This window comes from Watersipora subatra, chromosome 2 (assembly GCF_963576615.1).
Source record: "Watersipora subatra chromosome 2, tzWatSuba1.1, whole genome shotgun sequence".
NCBI lineage: Eukaryota > Metazoa > Bryozoa > Gymnolaemata > Cheilostomatida > Watersiporidae > Watersipora > Watersipora subatra.
The window spans coordinates 7,135,104-7,147,002 of record NC_088709.1 but is presented as its reverse complement, the minus strand read 5'-3'; the positions used below and the strand labels follow the sequence as shown (position 1 = coordinate 7,147,002).

The following is an 11,899-nucleotide window of genomic DNA, read 5'->3' as shown; positions in this document are numbered from 1 at the left end:
TACATTTCTTGCTCAGTTAGTCAACACAGCTGACCTTAACAACATAATTTGCATTTTTTTAATTAGCTGCAAATAGCTCATAAATTTATACTTATTTGGTCGGTAATAACATTTTTTACATTTCGGCTTCTCACTTACAACACATAAGATGTTTACGTGTACTGTATTGCTCTATGCATGACATATAGGTGATATACAAATAACATGTATCTGTATTTTCTATTCGTTGTAGGCAATGACAAGGGCTCTAGAGCATTCCAATATGCCAATAGAGTGCGGGTATTGCATGATGGAAGGTGGTCAGGTGATTGATCCAAGGACACTCCCATGTCAACATATTCACTGTTATCCATGCTTGGTGGGAGGCTTTGACACTAATAGGATAGTTCGATGTGGAAAATGCAAGTAAGTTTAGCTGGAATGTGCAGATATGTTTTCTGCTGGTTAAATTTCTACGTTGTTCCTCCCTATGTCACTCCTTCATGAGTGTACAACATCGTTTAGCCACAGGCTTATAGTAACTATTTTACATTTTCACATGAGAAATTCACCGATAGCTGATGTCAGGTAGTTTTAGACATACATTTACCTGTATTTAGATCTATCTTGAAACAGATTTTGTTAAGTCAGTAACTGTTATACACTGACAGATAATCACCTTTAAAGATATAAAACATCATAAAACAAATGTGCCAAATATTTCATGCACAATACCTCTGTCTGAGAATGGAAAACAAGAGGTGAGTCAAAATTAGTTATTATTTTTTTCTTTTGGAAATGTGTGGAGGTTTGCCTTTCACTATTGATAGTGGACTCCGCTATTTGCTCCATCCGAAATTGAGAATGCATTCAATGTTCCAATTTAAACTCTACACACTGGTCATGCAGTCAGGTTTGGTTTGTATGTTAGTTATAAGCATGTTTAAAGCTTTTCAATTAAACTGCTGTTGACTAGACTCCAATTCATGACTCTTAATATATAAACCAACTGCTCTACCAACCAGCTCACCCTGTTTACTCAATCTGTAGTACTAACATACGTACTTGTAGTAGAATCTTCAAATCCATTCTGAAACTCTGCTTGCATATTGGAAGTCCTAATTTAAACTAATCAGTGTGAGGAAATTAATAAACCTGCCGTCTTTAAAACAGATGACATTCAAATTCAAAAGTGAGTATTACTAGCTAACATTATATATCATGTTCTGGGTGTTTGTATCGCATGGGCTGTTGCATATATTACTATTACAGAGATGTTTTTGATGTGACATTAGCAAGACTCCCATCTGCCATAAGAAGACAAGACGACTTACACAACTGTGATGTTTGTGTGAAGAAAGGAGAAACCAATGAACTGGCTGTAACCTATTGCTGTGACTGTAAAAAGAAGATTTGTACTAAACATGTTGAGGTGAGTTAACTCATCTCAATTTCCCATATTCAACATATTCATATGACAAGAAACTTCTGTTACTCACGCATATTTTATATTTGATTCAATTTTACTCTGAGCTGTTCTCTTGGCTTCACTCTTAGGGCTTTCCTTAAAATTCTAAACTATTTCATGTATTTGTTTCAACTGTAAACTATAGTACCTTATTGGTGGCACTGGCGCTTTATTTGTACAAAATCTGTGGGTTTAAAATAATGAATCTCAAATGTCAGAAGTGACTAGTTGTAATTACTTGAGATTATGATAGTTCAATAGTTGGCCATACTTCTGCATCTTCAAGAATTTCCTCTTTCCATGCCGGATTCTTGCAGAAAATGTTAATTGCAAAAGTAAATACCTGAGTATATTCTGTGCTGTTTTAGACTCATGAGGAGTTCTATCCTGACCACATAGAACTTCTTAAAATAGAAGAATATCAACAGAAATCAAGGATGTATGATGTAAGGAAATGTACAAAACACGAAGATAAACCAATCGTAATGGGGTGTTCTTCTTGCTATAAAGTTATTTGTGTGGATTGTATGGATGGTACCAAAGATTGTGATGAAGGTAGTTATCATTGTTTACTGATTATATGGGTAGTACCAAGGAATGTGATGAAAATAGGTGTCATTGTTTACTGATTGTATTTGGAGAATGTATAATATTGTGGTTTCGTTTGTGCCATCTGTATGTCAATCGATAGTTACATTAGAGCATTGGTTCTTAACCTTTTTTGCCCCATTCCCCTTTTTCCAAACCTAAAGACATAAATTGCCCCCCTCCAAACTCCTTCAAATAATGAACTGCAACTAGATAGTGAACTTTATTTACGTATATAACTTATATACATATATATACATGTATATATGCATTTATTAGAGTCATATTTACATGGAATATTAAAATTGAATGTATATTGAAACTCAATATGTCTATCATTGTAAGACACTCAGCAGACTAGTGCGATTTCTGTGTTTGTTTGGAGCTGACCAGAATTTTGATGTTAGAAGTTGTTGTAGATAGGGCACACCGTAGGTCAGCTTCTACTTCTAGACGGTTTCTAGATTTGCTCTTTATGGTTAGCATTGCTGAAAATGCTGACTCGCAAAGATATGTGGAAGCAAATGGTATGAGCATCTTGAAAGCGGCCAGGCTTATGTTGGGATACAATCTTTGGGCCTGAACCCAAAAGTGCTCTATTGATAACTCCTTGAAGTCATCTTTTAATGCAGAGTTGTTTGTAAGCTCCAAAAACTCCTCCTGAAGCTGTTTCGGAATCTCATGGACATTGCGCCTGAAAGGGTCTCGGGTCAGGCGCATCAATTGTTCTGTCCTAGGATCTAACTTTGTAAAATATCTCTCAAACTCTGCTATCAAGCTGTTCAAGTGGTGCTTTATGTCGGTTAGCAAAGAAGCGGAAGGAGCTTTCTTGTCAACTAATGAATGCAGAACTGGAAATGAAACTCGTACATTCCCAGTAGCCAGTCTTTCCACCCAGAGTTGAGCTTGTCCTTGAATGCATTGATACTATCAGTTACATTCAACACATTTCTGTCTTTACCTTGCATCTTTGTGTTCACTTCATTTATTGAACCAAATACGTCAACCAGGTAAGCAAGACACTGATGGAAGCTTTCCACCTGCATTGAAGCCAGTAGTTTGGGTTTGTTGTGAGTTTTCAAGAACTCATTGATCTCTGCTCGTAGATTGAAAAAGCGCAGAAGCATGTTACCCTTTGATAACTATCGAACTTTGGTGTAGAATAATAGTGATGAGTGCACAGCATCCATATCTTTGCATAACTTGTGGAAGAGACGTGTTTGCAAGGCAGAGCCTTTGATAAAGTTTACTACTTTAATCACTGAAGAAAGGTGCTCCTTCAATCCTTGGGGAAGAGTTTTTGCTGCTAGCGCTTGTCTGTGAATGAAGCAATGGGTACTCACCACTAAAGGATTCTTTCCTTTTACCAACTGTGCAAATCCAGCACGACAGCCAAGCATGGCTGGAACACGATCAGTGCAAACTCCAATTAGTTGGCCCCAGTCCAGATGTTCTTTGCTGAAGAAGTCGGAAACCAGGTTCATAACATCAGCAGCTGTGATGGTCTCTGTTAGAGGACGGCAGAACAGAAATTTTTCTTCAATTGTCTCTCTGTGTACATAGCGTGCAAACACCGTCAGCTGTGAAATGCTAGCAACATCAGTGGACTCATCAAGTTGAATGGCGAACATGGGAGATGGCTTGATCTTTTCAATTACTTGCCTCTTTATGTCCGCAGACATAAGTAGTATATAGAGAGCAGATCTACACATAAAAGTGACGGATCCAGCGGGGGGATAGAAAAAGGGGGTTGTGAATTAAATTGGCTAGGGGTGTAGATTGAATCGTGTGGAGTTGAATGAGATGTTGGGGTTTGGGGGGGGAAATTGTGGTGTAGAGTAGGGGGTTGAATTCGAGGGGTTACGGATCCGCTCCTGGCGTAATCGGCGGATTATCTGTGGATGAGTCATCGGATTAGCGGGGGATGAGTCATCCGATTGAACGCGGATTATCGCGGGATTAGTCGGGGGAATCGTCGCGGATTAGTCGGGCGAATCGTCGCCGATTATCGGTGGAATAGTGGGGGTGAATATCTGGGACATGGAGGGCTGGATGGTTTTCCGGAGTGGATCTCGCGGATTATCGAGGAGAGCGAGAGATTACCTAGCGGATGAGTGAGGGGGTTAATATCTGGGACACCGAGGGGTTGATTTTCCGGAGATTGATATATATTTGGTTGAATGAGAGATAAGTTTTTATTATAAAATATAAACTATAAATGTTACAAAAAACTCAAAATCATTCTGTCATTCGTTTTAAAAAGGAAAGTTTTGGAATACATCTTTCATCAATTTCTGTGTCACATCGAAGAACTAAAATAACAGTTGATTTTCCCAAAGAATTGAGAAACTGAACAGGAAGTAACAAATCTAATCCTTCATTATTTCCAATATTATCATATATGAAGGTATCTTTAGGTGTAGTAGAATTTGAAATAGGTTGAAGATTACAGATAAAGTCAATATCTTGAAAATTCGATCCTGGAGGACATTGCAACATTGAAAGAGTAGAGTTATATCCACATAATTCTCCTCTGTAGAATAATTTGAAATCAATTAGAATATCGATTGTGGAATTTTGAACTGAATATTCACATTCAGAATATGTTAGAACTTGCTCCGATGAAGCTGACACTATAGGATTAAGGTATAGGTTTTTTCCATCTGTTTCATCTTCATTTAGTAGTTCTTTACACGCAAATCTGTGATTGCCTGGTAATGGATAACCACAATGAATGTAGTCCAATGGAAATATTCTTCCGCATGTTTCATTATTCTTGTGATATAAAGTAGTTTCTTCGAATGGAAGTAGTAATGAAACTTCAAATTCATTGAGTGTTCTGCTTAAGCAGTTATTCGCATCGGTAACATATTGAATTCTTTGATTTCCATTTATTATTCCCGTAAAGCGTAAAATGAGAAATATTATAATGTGCAAATTCATTATAGTCATAGTGTCTTTTTAAAATACTACTCTCTTGACTGAAGTAGGCAAAGAAAATGCATAAAAAAGTATGTCAATATAATATATATAGTTCATTCTTCAAAATTATCTTGAAATACTATACAAAAAAAAGTTATTCAATTCTATTTGATGAGTCAATCCTTCTTGGATATAAAGTGATTAAATATAAAGAATTATGCAAAGTCTAACTGTGATGATTATCAATTCTTCCCATTGATATGTAGGAGTTCACTGAAGTAACGATTTGTAACATGTTGATCATTGGCTTCTCCTCTCAAATATGGATAAAGTCTTGTTTCGGTTAATATTATGTTTGAAGGTGTGTTCCAATCAAGTGAGGATAATAATGATAGTTGGACTTTGTCACTCCTTGGTCCGATTTGAGCAGATTCCAAACACGTTCCAATATCGAGTTCGGCAAAAGTCTCATGAAGTTCTTGTCGAGTCAATCCTTCATTTCCATATCGTATTTGCATTATTCTAATACAATATTGACATCCTCGAGCTCCCTCGAAGCATCCACACCGACTTTCTAAATATGTTACGAAACGTTTATAGATATAGAATCCGATAACATAGTAAAAAGTTTCTTCAGGAACTCTTCTGATGAATTTTTTTGTGTTTTTCTTTACAACCACTCTTGATAATTGTCCATCCTTAAGATGAGCTGGAATAAACTCCTCTAGAAATATAACCGACATTGTTTCTGTTTTCTTCGTTTTTTTTTTTTTTGGTTCCTTCACCAACAGAGCTAAATTGAAGAATGGTGGAGAAATCTAGAGGAGTAGACTTAATATCATTCCGAATCTTTTTATTTTTATTTTCATCCAACAGATTTTTCATCTATAATTACATCATCAATTTCATGCTCGATTTCCTCTTCCACGCTTTCTCCGATTAATGGAAATTGTGCTATATGAATGAGTCTTCTGAAGAGCAGTTGTTTCGTTTCATCACGTTGAGTAGGATGAGTCATGTAGTGCCGAATTCTATTCCAAAACACGGTTTCAAAAATCGTTTCTTCCATCGTTTTAAAATCGGTCGCGATAAATCTGTTAATCCATTCTAAATCAACCTCTTTTCCAATTTTACCTTCTCGAATGGTAGCTTCAAGATCAACCCATTCAAAGGTCATCTTCAAATCTGAGGGTGTTATCGATATTTCTTTTACACATAATGTTGATTCCAAACATTCCCTGCATTCCAACGCACTGCAGACACAGTTGGACTTTAATCTTTTCAATGACACAACTTTTCTAAAAGCAGCTGTTCCTAGAATGTAGTATAAACATTCCTCGGTAAGATGTGTACGAATTTGTTCATTTTTGTCAAGATGAACCAAGATGTTATCTGGGATTATTTCTGCAACCTCGAATGGAACAAAATCTTTAATCAGAATGTTTTGAGTCATGTTACTATGAGAAAGTCTACATTCGAAATGATTTTACATTGGATAGTATATTGAATTTATATGAGCTTAGTTATATATTATTGATATTGTATATACGAAAAGAAGAGCCAATGAAGAAAATAAAATTTTATAGTAATAATACATCGAGGAGCAAAACTCTACTATCATATATACTTAACAACAAATTCACTTCTAAAAATTATGCTAAAATATATTCTGTGCTCACTCCATCGTTACATACTCTTCTTTTTGAATAAAAATATGTTAATCCAGTTCTAAGTTGAGTGTATGAGAACACTCTATTGTCTTTTTTTACAAAACCTTTGTTTACCCCTTCCTTAGGAGATCTTGAATGTAATACTTTTAAAAAAGTGTCTTTTGTAAAACTATTCGTAGTTTTACTTAATCCTTTACTGCTATGCTTTGTAGAATGAGTTTCATCATTCCAGCAAAAGTAAGTCTTAGAATTTAAGGCTACTATTCCATGTCCTGAAAATTCTACTTTGAATAAACCAGGAGTCCTTATATCATATTGATATACTTCTTTGCAACAATTTTGTAATTCCCACAACTTTGTAGGAACAGATTTACAGAGTTGGAAATCATCCGCGTGTCGATCGCAATACATCCTAGGAAACCATTTTCCATATTCTTTGTAGTATATATCAGCGATCTCTTTTCTAACGATATTATCCATAGGTGCTGAAAGAGCCATGTAGGCACTATCTGTATCCATCGCCACATACTGGAAGTCCTTTCTGTCGAAGTATCTAAAATAAAAAATTTCAATCCTTAATTCTTGTTATCTTAGTATTATAATACTCCCATTTCAAAAATTATCATTCAAATGTTTACCATTATACATATTTTTTTCTAAAAGATACAAATGAGATTACTTACCTATCCATGAAGTCATAGTAGAACTCCAACATCCGAAGTTTAGCCAGTTGTAATATGGAGAATCCGATATGTACAGGTATATCCATTTTCATCTGAATAAATATATATACAGTCCTATTAGATTCCTTTACATATATTAGCTCAAGTAAATTTTTCATTATGATTCAATTATAGCAATAAGATAATAAATATATACTACTAACCGAAGGCTTGTGTTGAGTCAACTCATAGAAGCTATCAACGATTTCCTCCAAAGATTCAAATCTGTGTGATCGTATTCTCAAGGATGCTTCATAATCTCCTTGAATATACTTGACATTTCGATGTTTTAATTTCTCAGTGATTGTTTTCCCGTACGATGAATTTCCAATGAGTTTATTGGTTGTGGCTATCAACTCTTGGTCAGGATCTTTGTCACCAGCTCTTCTAGCATTTGAGACAGATTCTCCAAATGACTGGAAAACTCTTCTAGGGGTGTATTCTATGACTTGATATATTTTGGTTATAATCAATCCATGATTAAGATACCATTTTGCTAAAGTGGTGAGTAGTAAAATTTTTTCTCCAAACATACTCCCCACCAAAGTTCGTTGTTCTTGAGGTAGCATTCCTTCCTTTTCAGCAAATTCTTTCATACTTTCACTAAGATGATTTCTATTCAAAGATGTATTCTTGAAAATGGGGCTCATTTCTGAAAACTTTTCGTATAAGTTTTCAGGAACAGATATATCGCATTCAATGAATCCATATATCTCCCCTTTTATAATCTGCTGAATAATCTCATCCTCGGAGGCAAAGGAATTGGAAGGATAAAACTCTTCGTTGAAGATACTAATAAAGTTCTTAATCTCGGTGTTATCCTCAATCATCTTGTTCCATTCACACTCCCAGATTCTTACTAAATGATATCCAAGTTCTTTAACATATTCTTCCTTCTTTATCGTTTCCTCCAGAACTTCACTCATGGGTCGATTCTTATATGGATGTATACTTATTCCTTTGGTCTTGTTACAGTTATGTCCATGCCAGAAACATCCATGAAATTGAAACACTGTATTCGTTTCTTCACAATATCCATCAACAGGAAGATTATGTTGTCCAATTCTAAATTCTTTATCGTTGTTTTCATGTAAGATTTGAATATTGTCCTTCCAAGTCAAAAATTGTAACCATCCATGAGCAGCCATGCTATTTTTTCGAGAATGAGTGTATGCAAATCCATTTTCGAATCGTCTTATTCTAGGGTTTCCAGTAGGCATTTCTTGCATCATACTCCACAAATATAATGCATTTGCATCAACTCCTAGAATAAGTTCACAAAGTTTGGATTCCTTTCCAAACTTTCTTTCTCGAATCAGTGTTTTCTTCGACTCATGAAGTCTGTGAAAAACAATGCTAGGTCCACCTACGATATTGTCCTTGATAGTAAAGTAAATATCTTTATCACTTTCCTTGATCAGACAGACAGGTTGACAAGCTTTGAAATGATGTGATGAGATTGTCTGATGATGAGAACTCATAGGATGAGGAGGCGAATCTGAAAGTTTCAACATCCATTTTACTGCCAATCCAGGAAGTGAAATGGCATCTTTCAACATATCGATTCCCATGGTTCTGTAAACTTCTTTTTGTTTTTCTACAGCTTCAACAAATGGTACTACATCGAGATTGTTGTACCATACTAGAAAATCTTTTAACGTTTTCATCTTCTCTTGTTTCCAAATGTTTAAACAGATTTCATAATCAGCATCCGAAATATGTTCATCTCTCAAAGAACTGTAAAAGCATTCTTTAGCTGGTAGAAACGGTTGTTTCAACTTCTCAAGATCATCCATATATTCATAAGGATAGAATCCTTTTTGTTGAGAGCATTTGAAAGCTTTGAGATACTTTGCATAGGAAAATCCTGGAGCAATGAAGTTGGAAATATCCAAGAATTTGAATCTTCTTGATTGAATACAGCTCATCTTGTTTGTTCTTTTCACTACAAAATCAAAATCTTCGTCTTCTGTGTCTTGAAGACATCGAAGTAGAGGTCCTTTCATCACATTCAGGTCGTAGTTTTGTGAATTAAATCCTAGAATCGGAATACATGAGATGAATTTGTCGAAACGATTAAATAAATGACAAAATTCCTCTCTTGAATGGTATACTCGAGGATTGGAAAATTTGCAGGATTTAAATCTTTCTTCAACTTTTCCTTGCTTTTCAGCTTTTGCCTTCATCAACTGTCTAATGTAGTAAAGTTTTTTTTTCAAGGATATCCCGGGCTTCATCAGCAATTTGGGAAATATACTGAACAAAAGAAGATATACAAGAATCAGTATCTCCCTCACTTACAAAACACTTTGGATCCTTAAATCCGGGTACATTTGAACAAACTGATATACTCATCAATTCGTGTCTCGATGTGAATGTAACCGAATTGGAATTTGGTGGAAGGTCGGATTTTGGAAGATAACACTCGATATCATAGGTGATTAAAAAGGGATAATAAGTATCTTCCTCAGCCACGGATATTCCTATCTCTCGTTTCAGTTGTTCGAAAATTGTAGGTGTTGCCTTAAACTTTCCTCCTTCGAAGATGAAGTTTGTTACTACTTCTTGACTACATTTATGTCTATTGAAATTTCCTCTTTTTGTAAAGCTCACTTCACAGGAAGGACAACTAAACCCTTTAGTATAAGCATTAACATCCTTGATGAAACTGAAATGAGAGTTCTGCAAATCGAGGAAGAGTTCCTTTCCCTCTTTTTGGGACGATGTCCAGATGACTGTTGAGGTTTCATCAGCATTCAGAGAAAATACGGTTATACGGAGGTCAAAACATTTCTCAAGAGAAATTAAGTCTCCTAACTCAATTCCAGGAAAATTATTCATCAGATCTTTGTAGGATGAGGAAGAAGAAATGTGATTCGAGTACTTTTGAAATAGCACCTTCACAAGTTGCTGTTTTGGTCTTTGTCTGGTGCAACTACATCGGTTTGAACACTTACACATTACCTTCAATGCTAAACATCTGAAGAAACAGAGATTGTCTGTGTAAGGAGTGCAGCTACGAGGAATGTTATGCATAGTGATTACATGTCGATTGTTAAGAATGTGAGTCGGAAGATCTGAAGCCAATCCTATTTGCCCCATTCCAATCAATTTATAGAAATAGAATGAAATATTGGTAATTACATTCAATTTCCAAGCTGTATTCGGGCGTTCTCGAATCGCTATAGCAGCAAGATCTTGTCTTGTCAATTCTTCAAAGAAATTCTGTAGTTCCTGTCTTGTTGTAATCAGTTTTGCTTTTTTGAAAATTGTAGCATTATTCGATGAAGCATGAAAATATCTTAATTCTCCTGAAGTTTTATGTTCAAGAATGCATCCCACACTACAATTTAACTTAGCTCTTGTTTGTAACCCATTCCAAGTTGTCAACATCTCGTTCCATATTCTTTCCGAATGGTTTGGAGTTGGAAGTTCTGCTTGAGGAATATTTCCATTCCATAAATTTACGTTTAACGTTTCAACAACTCTTCCTCGTCGTCTTTTTGTTTTCATAGCATTCCAATATCTTCTTATTAACTCATCCCATTCCTCATCATCATTAACAGGAATGATATCCTGATTATCTTGTTCTCTTTCATTTTCGATAGGAACGATGGGCTCGACTCTATCATTAATACCAACTAAATTGTCATCATCAGCGTCCACTTCATTTTCGTTTCTTTCGATTTGATTTGTAGGTTGATCAGATAAATATCTATTTTCTTCGATTTCATTTGTATTTTCTTCTTCTGATACATCTGATTCATCGGATTCATCATCAGCAAGATTTCGAGTAATAGGAGTTACTGTTATCTTAGATCGACTAAGATCTCCTCTTCCAATTTGAGTTGAAGCAGAACGAAATGAAGAATGATGAGAAACAATCTTTACTTTTTCGAAAATGAAAGGGGGATTGGAAACTTGTATAATAATCGAGGCATCATCATATTCGTGATATTGTTCCGAAGAATCATTAGTTGATGTTGTAAACGATTCTGAACTTTCATTCGATTGGAGATGAATGTGTTTAACATGTCTTTTGAGGTTTGATTTTTTGTTAAATGAAGTCGAACATTCTAAGCAGATATATTTATTAGCTGAAACGGATGATACACTTCTTTCCCTACTTCTGCTTCTTTCTCTATTATCAATTGAAGTGGAAGGAGCAGAATTTTCCGATGAAATTAAATTATGCTCTCGTGAAAGCTTGAACATCTTTGAGGAAGATTTCCAGCTGCCAAGAATTAAAAATCTCATTTTACTATTCTCTCTACATTTATTCATTCATTAAAAATTTTTTCCACCAATTATTGTAAATCAACTCACCTCATCAGATTTGCTCCAGTCTCCTTCTGAATGGGAAGATGCCGGATACATTTCCTTGATGTATTCAAATTTCGGAGATATATAATCCAGTGAAACAGAGATAATCCAAAGTTCTGAGAGAAGATTATACATAGATATCCAAATTGTAGAATTAATCCAAACTTTTGTGAGATATATAATCCAGTTAGTTCGGAGAAATATAATCCAGTGAAACAGAGATAATC

General features: G+C 35.3%; 1 protein-coding gene and 1 long non-coding RNA gene across 2 annotated transcripts in view; one reads left to right on the top strand and one right to left on the bottom strand.

Moving 5' to 3' along the window:
• Nucleotides 1-260: 260 nt before the first annotated feature.
• The window catches only part of LOC137387115 (uncharacterized), a 28,363-nt gene continuing 16,724 nt past the window's right edge, over nt 261-11,899 (top strand). The window contains exons 1-3 of the mRNA XM_068073420.1: nt 261-405; nt 1,252-1,411; nt 1,816-2,002. Coding sequence (XP_067929521.1) covers nt 263-405; nt 1,252-1,411; nt 1,816-2,002 — 490 coding nt within the window. The 5' untranslated portion in view covers nt 261-262. The remainder of the gene's footprint in view (nt 406-1,251; nt 1,412-1,815; nt 2,003-11,899) is intronic.
• LOC137388748 (uncharacterized) lies at nt 6,601-7,804 on the bottom strand. The gene is made up of 3 exons (XR_010978015.1): nt 7,514-7,804; nt 7,311-7,402; nt 6,601-7,180 (listed from the first exon to the last, which is right to left on the bottom strand). It is a non-coding gene; the product is annotated as an uncharacterized lncRNA (long non-coding RNA).